Below are 18,016 nucleotides of genomic sequence, written 5' to 3'. Positions count from 1 at the left end.
ACATGGGTTCGAATCTTGCCAGGGCAGGTGCTGAGATTTGACTTCACGAACCTAATATTGGGAACTGTCATGAAGACTCATCTGATTCAGTAATGACCTTCAGAGTAGGGAATCTGCTATCCTGACCTGATCCTTGCATGTGACTCAAGACCCACAGTAATGTTGTTGAGTCTTGGATGCTGCTCACCCAGATCTCGTGAATGAATTTACAAGGGAGATGAGCTGCCGTCACGTGCTGACCTTGCTTGATCGCAATGAATGTTGTCTTCCTGCAGCAAGTTCCTCGGCTGGTGCACAGAACCACAGTGAGTCAACAGGAATCCCAGTACTGTCAGCTCAACCAGTGACAGAGGGAGGTTCCAGGGCAGGAGCAGAGCTGCTTGGAGCTGGCCACAACATCCCAAGGTCAGGAATGGACATCTCCAGAACAGGTAAAACTCGGGCCGGACCCTAGCTAGAGTTTCCAGCTTTAGGCTCCGTGCCTTAGGAAGGGGCTAATGACTTTGAAGAGGGTGCAGCCCATGCTGACTGGGATGATTGCAGGAATACAAGGTTATGTTGAGGGAAAATTGCAGAGTCTATTGTGTTGAGTATAGCAGCTTAAGTGGTAATGTAAATTGAGTTTAAGATGCCTAAAGTGTTGTTAAAGTTGACAGAGACAAACTATTTTTTTATGTTGTGGGAAGAATCAGAACCAGGAAGCATTAAATGTGAAACAGGTTGTACACGGATGATGTCAGGAAGCATTGTCGAGAGAGCTTCACTTTCAGTTTAGAAGAGCAGACGGAACTTTATTCTATATGTCACTCTTTACTCTGCTTTACTCTTGTGCTGGTAAATTTAGTCCTCACATGCAACTTATTTTTTATTTATTTCAATTGCTAGAGGATCTGATTCAGCAACTTGCCAAGGCGATAGAGGCAGGTGATTCTGTCTCGTCATCTGACTGTGCTGTGAGTCTAGCTCAGCAGAAAGTGTCTCTTGGGATCTGGATGAAGGATGTTTATCCCAATCAACAGATTAGGTAACTACATGTTCACATTCTACACATGATTCAGCATCCAGTACACACCACTGTAAAAGAAGAGCTTTTTACTCTTTTTAGGAAGCCAGAATATTTACGTAAAACAGCAATGCTGAAATTCACAAAGTGCTTCTGATAGAGTAAACAACTGTCCCCAGTGACAGGAACCAGAGGATATAGATTCACAGCAGAGTATAATAAAATATTCTCAACTTCCCTTGTTTCTTTGGCGGTGGTCTGGAACTAGCTGCCTCAAATGAAGCAGTGTCAGTTGTAATTTTCAAAAGGGAAATGGATAAGTAGTTGAGGAGGAGATAATTGCATGCTTCTGGAGAACAGCATGGAAGTGAGACTAGGTGTGGGGCGGTTTTGAGTGTGATATTTGGTGTGCCGTTATTTAAATGAACAAGCTGCAAAAGTGCCTCCCTTTGAGTTTCTGGAGAGACCACTCTGGTCATCTGTTGATTCCATCGTGTTGCTGAGTCCACTGGGTATTGGTTCAGGATTTAACTATCGGTGAGGTATAATCAGCACTCCCTTTCCTAACAATTGGGACCAGTCAGTGAGTGGGAAAATGAAAAGCCAGAATATTTTGTGCACTTGGCTTGATGGGTCAAATGGCCCCTCTCCTGTGCTGCCTCATTCTGTAGAAACTCACCGAGTGGACAGCAGAAAATTTTTTTTTTTTTTTAGATTACTTACAGTGTGGAAACAGGCCCTTCGGCCCAACAAGTCCACACCGCCCCGCCGAAGCGTAACCCACCCATACCCCTACATCTACATCTACCCCTTACCTAACACTACGGGCAATTTAGCATGGCCAATTCACCTGACCTGCACATCTTTGGGAGGAAACCAGAGCACCCGGAGGAAACCCACGCAGACACGGGGAGAACGTGCAAACTCCACACAGTCAGTCGCCTGAGGCGGGAATTGAACCCGGGTCTCCGGCGCTGTGAGGCAGCAGTGCTAACCACTGTGCCACCGTGCCGCCCACATGTTTTGCATGTTTTTTCCATTGCTTCCAGGTTAAGGCCTTGTTGTTTCTCCTCTTTCCCTTTAGTATGAGAGTTGAAGTGGAGGATGCCACCTCTTCTGCCACCATTTTTGTGAAGGTCTTCCCCTATGCAACAGTTTCCACATTAAAACAACAGGTAACTAAACCCATTTTAATGAGGTACGGGAAGGGTGGATGAGGGGAGAAGAAATGTTAAGTAAGTTTATGGATGACACCAAGATTGGCACGAAGGCTAAAAGTGAGGTGGAAGGTGTTAGGTTACAGGAGGATATAAATGGATTGGTCATATGGCAGATCAGTGGCAGATGGAATTTAACCTTAATAACTATGAGGTGGTGTGCTTTGAGTATTCCCTTGTCTTGTTACATCATCCAATAAATGGCAAGACACTGTGAAGCTCAGAGGAACAGCGGGAACTTGGAGTGATTTGTCAAAAAATGCCTGAAGGTAGCAGGACAGGGTAATAAGGCAGTTAAGAAGGCATGTGGGATGCTTGCCTTTATCAGTCATGGTGTTGATTCTAAGAGCAGGGAGGTTATGTTGGAACTGTGCAGGACTTTGGTTAGGCTACAGCTGGAGTACTGTTTGCAGATTTGGCCACCGCACTACCAGAAAGATGTGATTGCATTGAAAGGGGTGCAGAGGAGATTCATCAGGATACTGTCTGGGATGGAGCATGTCAGCGATGAAGAGAGGCTCGATAAGCTGGGCTAGTTTTCTTTGGAGCAGAGAATGTTGGGAGGGTGGGGGAGGGCGTTCAGTGTGGAATCTGGTGAGGTATATAAAACTGAGGGTGTGGACAGAGTGAAGAGAACGTGGCTTTGCCCGTCAGTCGAAGGGTCATTAATGAGGGGGCAATAATTTTAAGGTGAAAGATTTTAAAGTGATTTGAGGAAAGCACCTTTTGCCCAGGGGTGGTAGGAATCGGGAATGCACTGCCAGGAGGGTGGTTTGGGGTGAGAAACCTTGCACCATGTGAAATGTACTTAGACAAGCATTGGAACGGTTGTGATCGACAAGCATGTGGGCCAGTGCTGGAAAGTGGAGTTAGTGTAGAAAGTAGTATATGTTTGGCGGTACAGACTTGATGGGCTGAAGGGCCTCATTTGTGTTGTATGGCTCTAAGATCACCCTTAAAATCAGTCTTTTTAATACTGTGCCCAAGATTTCTGAAATCCTATTGTGGCTTGATGTCGTATTTTTTTTGAACACACCAGTGAGTCTTAAAACTGCTTTATAAAATCAAATTGTTATTTATCAATCTCCAAACTAATCCCATTGCCCCGCTCTCTCCCCACAGCCCTGTATCAATCTACAAACTAATCTCATCGCCCTGTATCAACCCCCAAACTAATCCCACTAGCCTGAGTTCTCCCTATAGCCCTGTATCAATCCACAAACTAATTCCACTCCCTCATGCCCTCCCTATAGTCCTGTATCATTCCCAAACTAATCCCATTGCCTCACTCTGTCCCCATAGCTCTATGTCGAGAGTGTGTTGCTGGGAAAGCACAACAGGTCAGGCAGCATCCGAGGAGCAGGAGAATTGACGTTTCGGGCATAAGCCCTTCATCATGGAATGAGGCTTGTGGGCCAAGGGGGCTGAGAGATAAATGGGAGGGGGTGGGATTGCGGGGATTGGGGGGAGGGGGGGGGGTGAAGGTAGCTGAGAAAGCGATAGGTTGGTGAAGGTGAGAGACAAGTTGATAGGTCAGAGGGGGGAGTGATGAATAGTTGGGAGGGCGGTACTGAGTTGGAGGCTTGGGTCTGGGATAATGTGGGGGGAGGGTCCCAAGGCAGAATATGAGGCGTTCTTCCTTCAGGCGTCAGGTGGTAACGATTTGGCAGTGGAGGAGACCCCGGACCTGCATGTCCTTGACGGAGTGAGAGGGGGAGAGTTGAAGTGTTCAGCCACGGGGCAGTGGGGTTTGTTGGTGTGGGTGTCCTCTGTTCTCTGAAGCGATCTGCAAGTTGGCATCCTGTCTCCCCAATGTAGAGGAGACCACACGAGGTGCAATGGATACAGGAGATGACATTGGTAGAGGTGCAGGTAAATTTCTGACTAATGTGGAAGGATCCCTTGGAGCCTTGGACGGAGGTGAGGGGAGTAGTGTGAGTGCAGGTTTTGCACTTCCTGAGGTGGCAGGAGAAGGTACCAGGGATGGGGTGTGGGCTGGTGGGAGGGGGTGTGGACCTGATGAGGGAGTCACTGAGAGAATGGTCTCTCTGGAATGCTGATAAGGGTATGGAGGGAACTATATCTTTAGTGGTGGGGTCCGTTTGGAGGTGGCTGAAGTGGCAGAGGATGATGTGATGTATGCGGAGGTTGGTGGGGTGGAAGGTGATGACCAGGGAGGTTCTGTCTTTGTTGCGTTGGAAGGGGTGGGGTTCAAGGGTGGTGGTGCATGAAGTGGGAGGAGATGCGCTGAGGGCATCGTCAACCACGTGGGAAGGGAAATTGTGATCATGGAAGGAGGAGGCCATCTGGGACTTTGAGGTGGAATTAGTCATCCTGATGGAGGCGGAGGAATTGGGAATAAAGGATGGCGTTTTTTCAGGAGGTAGTGTGGGAGAAGGTATAGTCTAGGTAGCCGTGGGAGTCTGTGGGCTTGTAGTAGATGTCTGTGGTTAGTCGGTCACCGGAGACAATGATGGAGAGGTCCAGAAGGGGAGGGAGGTGTCCTATATGGTCCAGGTGAATTTGAGGGCAGGGTGGAAGGTGATGGTATAGTTGATGAACTGTTCAGCCTCCTCATGGGAGCACGAAGTGGCGCCGATACAGTCATCGATGTAGCGGAGGAACAGGTGGGGGCTGGTGTTGGTGTAACTCCGGATGATGGACTGTTCCACGTACCCGATGAAGAGGCAGGCATAGCTGGGTCCCATGTGGGTGCCCATGCGGGTTTGGAGGAAGTGGGAGGTTTGGAAGGAGAAGTTGTTGATGGTGAGGACCAGTTTGGCCAGGCGGATGAGGGTGTCGGTGGAAAGGTACTGGTTGGGACAGCGTAAGAGGAAGAAACAGAGGGCTTGGAGACCTTCGTCGTGGTGGATCAATGTGTATGGGGATTGGATGTCATGGTGAAGGTGAGGTGTTGGGAGCCGGGAAAATGAAAGTCTTGGAGGAGGTGAAGGGTGTGGGTGGTGTCACGAACATAGGTGGGGAGTACCTGGACTAACGGGGACAGGACAGTGTCGAGGTAGGAAGAGATGAGTTCGGTGGGACAGGCACAGGCTGAGACAATGGGTCGACCGGGGCAGTCAGATTTGTGAATCTTAGGAAGGAAGTAGAATCAGGCAGTGCAGGGTTCATGGAGAGTGAGGTTGGAGGCTGTTGGTGGGAGATCTCTGGAAGTGATGAGGTTGTGGATGGTCTGGGAGATGATGGTTTGGTGATGGGAGGTGAGGTCATGGCCGAGGGGCAATAGGAAGAGGTATCTGTGAGTTGGCACCTGGCTTCAGCGATGTAGAGGTCGGTTCGCCACACTACTACTGCGTTCCCCTTTATCCGCTGGTTTGATGGTGAGGTTGAGGTTGGAGCAGAGGCAGTGCAGGCTGCGTGTTGTGAGGGTGGGAGGTTGGAGTGGGGGAGGGGGGTAGACAGGTTGAGGCGATCGAAGTCATAGCAACAGTTTGAAATGAAGAGGTCAAGGGTGGGTAACAGGCCGGCATGGGGTGTGTTGGAGGAGGGAGAAGGGGGCATCGGTGGGTGGGTGGGTGGGTGTCCTGGTTGAAAAAGTGGGCCCGGAGACAGCGGAAGAAACATTCCCTGTATTAATCCACATACGAATCCCACTGTTCCACTCTCTTCCCATAGCCCTGTATCAATTCCCGAAGCAAATCCCACTCCCTGCCCTCTCCCCTTAGCCCTGTATCAATCCACAAACTAGACCCACCATCCTGTGCTCTTCCTATACCCCTGTATCAATCCACAAACTAATCCCACTGCCTCATTCCCTCCCCATAGCCCTGTACCAATCCACAAACTAATCCCACTGCCTCATGCCCTCCCCATAACCCTGTATCATTCCCCAAACCAGTCCACTGCACAGCTGTCTCCACATAACATGTCACACAGCACGGAAACAAACCCTTCGGTCCAATGTGTCCATGCTGACCAAGTTTCTCAGCTAGTCCTATTTACCAGAGTTTGGACCATCTCCCTGTAAACCTTTCCTAATCAGGTACCTGTCCAGACGTCTTTTAAATGCTGTAACTGTTCCTGCGTCTACCACTTTGGAAGTCACTCCAATTATGAACCACCCTCTGTTTGCCCCTCATGTCCTTTCTAAATCTTTCTCCCTCCCTAGTTTTGAACTCCCACACCTTTGGGAAAATACCTTGGCTCTTCACCTTATCCATGCCCTTTATGATTTTATAAACCTTTGTAAGGTCACTCTTCAACTTCCTAGGCTCCAGTGGAAAAAGGTTGTGTCATTTCACAAACTAATGCCACTGGCCTGCTATCTCTCCATAGCCCTGTATCAATCTTTTACAAAACTTTCATTTTGATCTTTGACCGTCTATCCTCACTTTTTTTTGGGACAGTTGATAACCGACCGTGGGTCTGAGTTAGGCTATTTTACTGCATTAAAGGTGCTAAATAAATACAGTTATTGTTCCGTGTTAGGTATTCCGAGACTTTGGGTTCCACCCTACGGTTCAGCGCTGGATCATTGGCCAGTGCTTGGCGACTGATCACAGAACTCTGAGCTCATATGGTGTGAGGAAGGATGGGGACACAACCTTCCTGTACCTGCTGTCAGCGAAGCTAGCCAACTTACTGCGGCGTCAGTACGAAGAGGAGCAGGCTCTTGCTGTCATGGCCCATGATGAGGTGTCCATCAATATTCAGAGGAGGGAGAGCCTTCTGGAGGAAGAGAAGAGGAAGTACAGTACATTACCGAGCAAGCTGCCTGTGAATCAAGGTATGGTAAACATGCCAAATATGTAATCCAGGAATAGTGAAGGCCAAGAGAAATTGCATGGAGTAAATGGGTCACTCAGTCCGTCCAGCCTCATCCATCATTGTATTACTTCATGCCCCAACCTTGAATTATCATTGATCCATATCACTTGGTGTTCTCTCTGTCTGTCTATCTAGCGCACTTTTACATTGTCTCTCTCTTGCTCTCCCACCCCCATGTCTTGCCATCTTATCCATTCTTGCTCGCTCTGTCTCGCAATCTTTCACATTCTCTCTTCTGTACTCCCCTAACCCGCCTCTCACTCTCTCACATGCTCACACGCTGTCACCCCAACTAGCAGGATTAAATGCATTCTGTCTTCCTTGCTTGCTTACCACCTATTCCCCTGTCCCTTGCTCACTTTCACTGTCTTTCTTTGTATCATATTGACCTCCTCTCTCAACACTGCTCTAAATAAGAATCCTTTAGAAGAACAGCGTTTTGAAGCATATTGATATATATTCTTGACACAAATTGGTGTGTTCCTTGGCCTGAGGGAAGCCTGACCATTAAGTCAACTTTTGTCATGATGCATATATGTTTGTAGATAGTAAAAGCTGCAAATTGTTGCGGGCATGAATTCAAATCTCAAGTGAACTTCTGAAGTTCCAATTCTTGAATTTAGTGTCAGTCCTGCTTAGTTGTACCCTATTGATCAGCTATCATTTCATGGGTTCAAGACAGACCCCAGAAATTGGAATACTTCATACAGTTGAAAGGTCAGTGCTGAGGGAGCGCTGCACTGTCGGAAAGTTAGGGCTGAGGGAGTGCCGCACTGTCGGAGGGTCAGCGCTGAGGGAGCGCTGCACTGTTGGAAGGTTAGGGCTGATAGAGCCCTGCACTGTCAGATGGTCAGCACTGAGGGAGCACCGCACTGTCGGATAGTTAGGGCTGAGGGAGCGCTGCACTGTTGGAAGGTCAGTGCTGAGGGAGCGCCAGAAGGTCAGCGCCAACAGTGCACTGTAAATTCGGGGCTGTCAATTTTGAAGATATATTCAATTTTGTCTCCTCTCAGATTCTGTAACACAACCTGCATAATGGGCAACGCACATTTGTAAATGATTTGAATGAAATCTGTGTTTCCTCAGGTGGAGTTCCCCCTAAGAGCAGGGATGGAAGGATGGACCTCAATAATATTACTCAATGTGTCAATCTGGAGCTGAGATCACTTCAGTCTCTCTCATTACATGATGCACGGAGCAGACCCCCGCAGCAATCTTCTCCTGCATCATCACAGGTATCCTTGGAAACAGGCCAGTGGTAAACTAATGTGTTGCTACATTCTGCTCCTTGTTTTACAGAGAGGATCTAGGCAAACAAGAAAATACATTGTAAAACACACAGATTCAGAAGGAGCTGGAAGGTTATATGATGGAAGTGTGAAGCTAATGTCACCATTGGTAGGCCCAGCTTTGGCACCTTGGCCCTAAACTCTATAATTCCCCCTCCAAATCTCTCCACCTGACCTTACCCATTAAAGTATACGTCTTTTGGCTGAGATTTTGGCCAGCTGTCCTGATGTTCCATCATGATGCTCAGTGCTGGATTTTTTTCATAAAACTCTGAGGTAGATTTGGATGTTTTGCTATGTTGCAAGTGTTATAGAACATAGAACAGTATAGCCCAGAACAGGCCCTTCAGCCCATGATGTTGTGCCGACCATTGATCCTCATGTAAGGTAAACCTAATGTACGAACCGTCAAATGTCTGTGACCATATGCATGTCCAGTAGTCTCTTAAATGTCCCCAATGACCTTGCTTCCACAACTGCTGCTGGCAACACATTCCGTGCTCTCTCAACTCTCTGCATAAAGAACCCGCCTCTGACATCCCCTCTATACTTTCCGTCAAACAGCTTAAAACTATGACCCCTCATGTTAACAATTTCTGCCCTGGGAAAAAGTCTCTGGCTGTCAACTCTATCTGTGCCTCTCGTTATCTTGTACACTGTTATATAAATGCTTGCTGACGTTGTATGCTGTAATTGGAAATGTACCCAACAAAGAACTTGACAACTGGAACAAAGTTACAGACGAATTTTCTCCTTTAACTCCTCTCACTTTATTTAGATACAAATATGTGACCGTGGGTACCCACACACACCCCAGTTATGCCCCTATCGCTGTGTGGGCTACATGGAACATTCCTTGTTCCAGTTCTCCTCAGGTACCCCCTTTCAACTCTTTCTCTGGTACGTCAATGACATCATCAGTGCTGCTTTCCTGTCTTGTTTGGAATTGTAAATATTCATCAATTTTGCTTCCAATGGCCACCCCACTGTCACCTTCACCTGGTCCATCTCTGATTCCTCCCTTCCCTTCCTTGACTGTTAGCTGCGTTGTACATGATCACATCCTGCTGCTTGGAAAGACTCAATCATATTCTCTGGTTCCTTTGTCTCATCTGTTCTGAGCAGGGGAGTGGCTCAGAAGTGTCCATGTTTTTCCTCAGCTGAGGATTCCTTGCTACCGTGGTTGACGGGGCCTTTAGCTGTGTCTGATCCAACTCCCACCCTTCTGCCCTCACCCCTTCTTTTCCCTCCCACAACAGTGAGAGGGTTCCCCCTTGTCCTCATCTATCATTCCACATCCAAAGGATTGCCGCCATTTCCATCACCACCAGACACACATTCCCCTCCCCTCCCTTTTCAACCTTCTGCAAAGATCGTTCCTTCGGTACTCCATGGTCCACTCCTTCTCCATTCCCAACACAATCCCACGGCACCTTCCCTTGTAACCGCAGAAAGTGTAACACCTGCCCATTTACTTCCTCCCTCCTCACTGTCCAAGGGCCCAAACACACCTTCCAGGTGAAGGAAGGCAGCACTGTGGCTCAGTGGTTAGCACTGCTGCCTCACAACACTGGGGTCCCAGGTTCGATTGCAGCCTCTGGTGACTGTCTGTGTGGAGTTTGCACATTCTCCCCGCGTCTGCATGGGTTTCGTCCGAGTGCTGTGGTTTCCTCCCACAGTCCAAACATGTGCACGTCAGATGAATTGGCCATGCTAAATTGCCCACAATGTTAGGTGCATTAGTCAGAGGGAAATGGGTTTGGGTGGGTTATTCTTCAGAGGGTTGGTGTGGACTGATTGGGCCGAAGGGCCTGTTTCCACACTAGGGAATCTAATCCAATCAACACTTTACCTGCTTCACTCGCTCTCTCGCTGTCTCTGCCTCTGAACTTCATCTCCAACTATCCGTTCACCTCTTCCCCCTACCATCCTTAACCCCATCGCCGCCATAAAGGCCACCAGCTTCTGTCATTTCTGAAGAAGGGTGACTGGACCTGAAAAGTTCACTCTGCTTTCCCTCCAAAGGTGCTGCCAGGTCTGCTGAGTTTCTTGAGTGATTTTTTTTGGTTTTTGTTTCACGGACTAGTTGTTTTTCTGATATCCCTGCCTATTGCTGTGTGTTCAATTCCCGTTGGTGGCCATTTAAAGTCTCCCCCCTTTCCTTTCCTTTTCTGTCTAACAGGCAGGCTGGGCGTGTGTAAAGTGTACCTACATTAATAAACCCACTCGACCAGGATGTGAAATGTGCAGCAGCCCTCGACCACCAGACTACTGTGTGCCCCAGAATTATAAACCCGATGATAAGGAGCTCTATCGCATCTTGCAGGAAAAGGAGGCAATGCAGAGACATCAACAGGTAATAATGAAACTGCTCCATTGCAGGCATCCTAGTAACGACTATAAGCTACCCTTTGAGGTCTTGTATTCAAAATGTCCTGCGAAAATTCCCAAGAGAGTGTGGTGTACTTTATTGAGCATCCATAGTGACAGAGAAACTATTCTATCTCTGGTAGAGGTCTGTGCTAGCTTTCCATCCCAGAGGCTCGGTTGACACATTAGAATGATTATGTGGTTGTTTTTGACTGGTCCAGACTCGATGGGCCGAAAGGCCTTGTTCTGTGCTGCAGACTCTGACGCTAAGCAGGACAAATCCAATTGTCACCTTACTGTCAATCATCAGCAAAGTCATGAATGAGATTGTCGACAGAGCTGTTGCACAGCACCTACTCCACAGGGTCACTCGGCTGCTGACCTCATTACACAGACAAATGAGCTCAGTTCCAGAGTTGCAGTGAGACTAAGTGCTCTTGACATTTGACTTGAGTATGGCACCAAGGACAAATATTTAGCAAAACTAGAGTCAATGGGAATCTGGTAGAAATTCTGCTGATTGGAGTTATATCTTGCACATAGGAAGATGGTTTTGGTTGTTGGAGGTCAGTCATCTCAACCCCAGGACATCTCGCAGGAGTCCCTCAGGGTAGTGTCCTCGGCCCAACCATTTTCAGCTGCTTCATCAATGACCTTCCCTCTGTCATAAGGTCAGAAGTGGGGATGTTCGCCAATGATTGCGCAATGTTCAGCATTACCCAAGTGTCCATGTGCAGCAACATCTAGATATTATTCAGGCTCGTGCTATTGAATAGTAGGTAATATTTGCACCACACAAGTGCCGTTCAATGACCATCTTCAACAAGGGAGAATCTAACCATAAGTAAAAACAAGGACTGCAGATGTTGGAAACCAGAGTGTAGATCAGAGTGGTGCTGGAAAAGCACAGGCAGCATCCACGGAGCAGGAAAATTGACGTTTCAGGCAAAAGCCCTTCATCAGAAATAGAACTGTAGTCCATTGGCAATCAACAGCATTGCCATCACTATATCTCTCCCCCCCGCCACTTTCAACATCCTGGGGATTACGGTTGATCAATAGCTGAGCGAGACTTGCTATATAAACACAGTGACTCGCTAAACACCTTTTGACTATAGTGTGCCTCCCTTTGGCGTTTATGGCTAAGGATGTACTGAGATTGGAGACAATTTTGAGTGACTCAGTAGGCTGATTTCCTGGGGCGAGTGGTTGGTTTATTAGGAATGGCTAAACAGGTTCAGTCTTTATTCATTAGAATTTAGTAGAATGAAGGATGGTTTTATTGAAAAATAGAAGATTCTGAGGGGATTTGACAGGGTAGATAATGAGAAGTTGTTGGTACTTGTGGGGGATTCTTAAACTATGGAACATAGAGAATAAGAGGCCTCTCATTTATGTTTCGCTTCCCTGGGTTAGCGCAGGAAGTCAAGCCCTGCTATCTCCAGAGTCATCACAAAATTTACAAATGTTAGTAAAGTATGCCAAGTCCCAATTTACACATTAGTTAGACTTCAATTACCAGAAAAATACAAACCAGGTTTCTGTACTTCATAAAAAAGACTACATTAAAAATAAATAGAATCTAATCATAGGTTAGCAGATATGAGCCATTGATATATGACTACTGGCTAAGACTCTAATCCCATGCAAAAATTTCCCTACACTCACTCAGCGGTGGACATGGTCATTACAAGGAGCTGGCACAAAAAAAGATCTGAAACCTGGACAAATCAGCCATGATCTTGTTCAATGGTGGAACAGGTTAGTGGGGCTAAATATCCTACTCATCCGCTGATTTCCTATGTCCTTGTGTTTTCCCAAAACAGTGGCTCTACCGTCTAGAAGGACAAAGCAAAAGATACATGGATCCATTACAACCTGCTAGATTCCACTCCCCTGAGCCACATATCATCCTGACTTGGGATAATGGTGGAACATAGAAACATATGAACAGGACTAGGCCATTCAGCCCCTTGTGACTGCTGCACCCTTTGACTAGATCATAGCAGGTCATCAGTCTCAAAACTATGGTCCCATGCTGACCCCATACCCCTTGATTTCATTACTAATTAGAAATCTGTCACTTTGTTTCTTGAGATGAATGACTGAGCTTCCATAGCGTGGAGTTTGTTTCTGGCGTAGAGTGTTCTGAAGTTTCACTACTCTCTCGAGTGTGAGGAAGAAATTCCACCTCCACTCAGTCCTTCAACGGCCTTCATCCTGAGGCCTGTGAGTGTGGCCAAAGCCTCAGCAGGCTGAGCCAACAGCATGCACTATAGTTCCTCTGGTTCAATATTCTTTTCTGCCTGATTTATACCACTGTGAATATTCTTGGGATGTTTTTAGTGATTAAGATGGTTTGAAAGTTTTTGCTGTTTGCAAGCGAATCATGGCGATTTCTAATCTCATTGTAAAGCTTTAAAAGAACAAGTTAAAGGAAAACAGCAAAAGCTGATCATGTCAGTGATTGTCTGTGAACAAAATTTTTGCTGTTTATACAAGGATAGTGCTTTCAATTTTCTTATTGTCTGAGTTATCTGAGTTTCTGGTAGATAATCTGTAGTTGAACTGTTCACCTTTCTCCCTGAAATCAAATAAATGAGCTAAAGCTTGTGCGGGCAGAAAGTATAAACTGGTGTGACGACAGAGGTGTAACTGTACGTATGCAGAGGGATCTGTGTTAGGAATATACACTCCTTATTCTGAACTGTGTCCCCTGCTTAGACCCCCCCAGCATCATCTATCCTGGCGAGTTCTGTTTTGGAAAAAAGTATTTTGAAAGTTTCTGTAAGGTTACCTCTCATTCTTCTCCATTCCCAATCTCCTGTGTCTAACTTCATAGGGTAGTCCCACCATATCAGGAATTAAAATCTGGTGATCCTTCACAGCAATCCCTGTATAACAGATTTTGACCTTCCTTGGGTAAAGAGGGGAAAACTATAGACCGTGAAACCATAAGAAATAGGAGTGGAAGTAAGGCCATTTGGCCCATCGAGTCCACCCTGCCATTCAATCATGGCTGATGGACATTTCAACACCACTTACCTACACTCTCCCTGTGTCCCTTAATTCCTTGTGAGATTAAGAATTTATCAATCTCTGCCTTGAAGACTTTCAATGTCCTGGCCTCCACTCTACTCTGTGGCAGTAAATTCCACAGGCCCACCACTCTCTGGCTGAAGAAATGTCTCCTCATTTCCGTTCTAAGTTGACCTTCTCTAATTCTAAGGCTGTGCCATGAGTCCTAGTATCCCCATCTGATGGAAACAGTTTCCCAGCGTCCACCCTTAAGCTATGCATTATCCTGTAAGTTTCTATTAGATCTCCCCTCAACCTTCTAAACTGTAATGAATACAATCCCAGGGTCCTCAGCCATTCATTGTATGTTAGGCTTACCATTCCAGGGATCATCCGTGTGGATCTCTGCTGGACATGCTCCAGTGCCAGTAAGTCTTTCCTGAGGTGTGGCGCCCAAAACTGTACACTGTATTCTAAATAAGGCCTAACCAGAGCTTTATAAAGTCTCAGTAGTACATTGCTGTTTTTACCTTCCGACCCTCTTGAAACATTACTAGAGGAGTCTGTATTGTCATGCCCTCCATGTCTCTGGGTCAAAAACCTGGAGCTCCCTCCCTGACAGTTGTGTGGGTGTACTGACCCCACATGGACTGCAGACTTACAAAATGGCAGCTCACCATCACCTTCTCAAAGTCAACTTAGGAATGGGTAATAATTGCTAGCCCAGCCAACAATGTCCATGTTCTGTGAGCAAATGTTTTTTCAAAGAAAAATTGTGTGCAGCGTATATGAAGCATGAAAGTGCTAGTTACCCTCTCAAACATTGTGATTCCTCACCCATGTGAGCTCCTGCAGGGTCCATCTGCTTACATTGGCCTCAGCAAGAGTAGCCTGTAGTTTCTGTGGTGTTCCAGAGTGTTATCTCATTTACGGATTAATTTCTGAGGGACCAGTAAGGATACTGAAAGTCAGCAGGTTTTGTGGATGAACTTAAGTGTTCTGCAGTAGATCTCATCAGTTCACTGTCTCTCGACATCCTGCGTGATGTTAACAGGTTCCACTGCAAGAGGTGCCATGCTTTAGATTCATGAAGAAGCGCGTTGGTTTCCGAATTCCGTTCGGACATATTCATTCTTCTCCTCTTTCTTTTTTGAATCAGCAGGAAAAAGGAAGGAGGGAAGAATGTTTGTCTACGGTCAGCGCACAGAGACTTGCCTTGGCAGAGATTGACAAGCTGCTACCCCCTGACTGACTGACTGTGGTCCTCCAACCTGCCTGTCCATTGGAGACTGGCAGGGGGAGGTGGTGGGCGAGGAGGGTCGTGATGGAGCTTCGCACTGGCACAGATACCAAGATGCCAAAGCCCTGTTTCCCAGCTTTGTACCTACTACCCCTTCAGAGGACAGTTCAAGGAACCAGCTTTCTGTTTGCACAGCTGTCAGCAGCCGAAGCAGAATGAACTAAGGGGCACTAGATGGGTAACCCGGACTCTGTACTGTTACTCAAATAAGTTGTAGAAACAGCAACCAGTGAAAGTGCTGCTATTCAGAGTGTGTGCCCACAGTCTGGTAGCTGCTGCCATTTATTGAATGATTAAGGCAGGTTTTACAGGTGGAAGTCTTCACTTCCAGACTGTCTGGCTAATGAATGTACAACTGAGAGGGGATTATATTGTTATTTCCTTTTGTGAGCAAATTAAAATAGAAACACTGCTTTCAGTAGGTACAATGCAATTATTAGTTCCTTCATTTCAAAGTGTGTTGTGTTTCAGGTCTCTTGTTTCTCAGAAAGCTGTCCCACTCTCAGGTTGAATGCAATGCTTCTGTCTTCCTGCTTGAACGATCTTTCTGCATACTGGTCAAATATCAGTCAGAATGCCGCAACTCTGCACTGTCAGAGGGTCAGTGCTGAGGGAGCGCAGTACTGTTGGAGGGTCAGCGCTGAGGGAGTGCCGCAGTGTTCGGAAACAGTAGCTGCGTCATGGAAACAGGCCACTTGACCCTCCTGGCAGAGTCTGTATTTGCTCCCCAAACAGGGAAATTGTTCTCAACACCTTGGTCAGTTCTCAGTTCCATTCATCCTCGTTTCTGTCCTCCTCTTTCCCATCGCATCTTCTGCCTCAACCACTAATCCTGGGATTGTACTTCCTCTTTTGCTCAGCTCAAAATTGTTTTTATTTTATCTTGGGGTCTGCAGACCCTGATAGGATCCCTAACCCTGAAAAGACTGGTCCATTGCCAAAGCTTTTCATTTGGCCCTCATCAGAGCACGTGCTGGAATACCAAATCTCAGACTGATTATCTGGTGGCTGAAAGGTGTGCCGATCGGTTGACAAGTTGACTGAAGCATCACGGCATTGCCATGAATGAAGCAGGGAGCTTATCCTATCCCATTGATTTCGACATGGTAATGCCTTGGCCAATCGACATTGACTTGCCAAATCAGTACCCTTCCCTCCTGACATATGGATCATTGTCCTGGTTTGGAATTTGGCATTCTTGTAGTTGTCCTAATGAGTGCAAGATGAAAAACGTCAACAAGATGTTACTGTTTTTGCTTTTAGCAAGATTCAAATCCTTCACTCATGAAATAGTTTTTGATGTTTCTGGGAAAGAACAGAAAACATGTATAACAAGCCTTTTAAATTCTTTTTGCCTAATTTAAGACAGCACCCTGTCAAATCTGTCTTTCATCTTTAAGGCCTCAGTATCCTCTAAACCTGCACGTTGTACTTTAACAAGGATCTTTTTAAGGTTTTATTTTCTGGGGTAGTCATTGGTTATCTTTCATGCGAGGTAAACCATTTAATCCTAATGTTATACCCCTGGGAGAGGCACTGGTGTCGTGAAAATGTCTCTGAGCTAGTAAGGCAGAGAGCTAGACCCTGGAGACATGACTTCAAATTCTGACACTGCAGCTGATGGAATTTGAATTTAATAAGTAGATATGAAATTTAGAACCAGTCCACCACTGACAATGAAACCCTTGTGATTAGCATAAAAACCTGTCTGGTTCACTAATGTCCTTCTGCCCTCCTTATCTGGACTGGTCTACATGTGATTCCAGGCCCACCGTCTCCTCATTGCTCTCTTGACACGGCCAAACAAGCCACCCAGATCAGGGGCAATTTCACGATTCCTGTTAGAAAGAGGTGGGAAGGCAATTGGTGAGAAAAACGCACGGAATCTGGAGAAGGATACAGACAGTTTAAACAAGTGGGAGAAAACTTGGCAGATGGAATATGTGAGGTTCTGCACTTAAGGCTGGGAGAATAGAGGAGTTGAATATTGTTTAAATGGAAGAAGACTGCAGGAAGCTGCAGAATAGAGGGATTTGGGAGTCCTTGTCCTTGAATATCAAAAAGCTAACATCTACGTTCTTCAGATAATGGGGAAGGCAAAAAGGATGTTGGCATTTATTTCAAAGGAATTGGAGTCTGAAAGTCAGGAGGTTTTGCTAAGATTATACAAGGCACTAGTCAGACCACAGCTGGAATACTGTGAACAGTTTTGGGCTCCTTATCTAAGGACAAATATACTGGCAATGGAGGCAGTTGGAGAAGGTTCATTTAGCCGATCTCAGGTTTGCATGGATTGTTTCCTGAGGAATGGTTGGGTAGGTTGGGTCTGTGCTCATTGGAGTTTAGAAGAATGAGAGGTGACCTTATTGAAACATTCAAGTTCCTTAGGAAGATGTGGAGAGGTGGTTTCCCCTTGTGGGACCAGAGGGCATTAACTCGGATGTGGAGGTGCTGGTGTTGGATTGGGGTGGACAAAGTCAGAAGTCACATGGTATCATGTTGTTTCCCAATAAGTTTAATTGAAATCACAAGCTTTCAGAGTGCTGCACCTTCAAGTGCACTTCAGTCTGGATGCTGTAAAAATCAGAAACAAAACTAAAAATTGCTGGAAAAGCTCAGCAGGTCTGGCAGCATCTTTGGACAGAGAAAGCAGAGTTAACATTTCGGGTCAAGTGACTCTTCCTCAGAAATTAGTAAATTGAAGGTTTTGGGAATACGGCAGGAAAGTGGAATAGAGGATCAGATCAGCCATGATGTCATTGAATGGCAGAGTAGACTCAATGGGCTGAATGGCCTGCTGCTCCTACATTTTATGGTCATAGGACTACAAATGGTGGCTTGTGTAGCGACAGGCACATCATGAAGTACAAACACTTTCTCCTCCTCTTAGTCTTCTGTTATTAAACCAATAATTCCGTGAAGATCAAGTCAAATCTCAGCATGACTGCTTTTGAATTTCATTTCAGTTTCCTGATTGAGGTTTTTAAAATTACAAATGGTTTGGACGGAGTAGATGTAGAGAGAATGGATG

The 18,016-nt window shown here is 46.3% G+C and overlaps 1 protein-coding gene across 1 annotated transcript in view; it reads left to right on the top strand.

The window, feature by feature from the left end:
- shrprbck1r (sharpin and rbck1 related) overlaps positions 1–18,016 on the top strand; it is a 52,293-nt gene that overhangs the window by 9,095 nt on the left and 25,182 nt on the right. Inside the window, exons 3-8 of the mRNA XM_072576491.1 lie at positions 276–431; positions 886–1,024; positions 2,088–2,178; positions 6,670–6,967; positions 8,095–8,243; positions 10,480–10,653. Coding sequence (XP_072432592.1) covers positions 276–431; positions 886–1,024; positions 2,088–2,178; positions 6,670–6,967; positions 8,095–8,243; positions 10,480–10,653 — 1,007 coding nt within the window. The remainder of the gene's footprint in view (positions 1–275; positions 432–885; positions 1,025–2,087; positions 2,179–6,669; positions 6,968–8,094; positions 8,244–10,479; positions 10,654–18,016) is intronic.

The sequence above is a fragment of the Chiloscyllium punctatum genome, chromosome 8 (assembly GCF_047496795.1).
Source record: "Chiloscyllium punctatum isolate Juve2018m chromosome 8, sChiPun1.3, whole genome shotgun sequence".
NCBI classification, from domain to species: Eukaryota; Metazoa; Chordata; class Chondrichthyes; order Orectolobiformes; family Hemiscylliidae; genus Chiloscyllium; species Chiloscyllium punctatum.
Note: the sequence above shows the minus strand (reverse complement) of the source record. Positions and strands in the feature narration are given on the sequence as shown.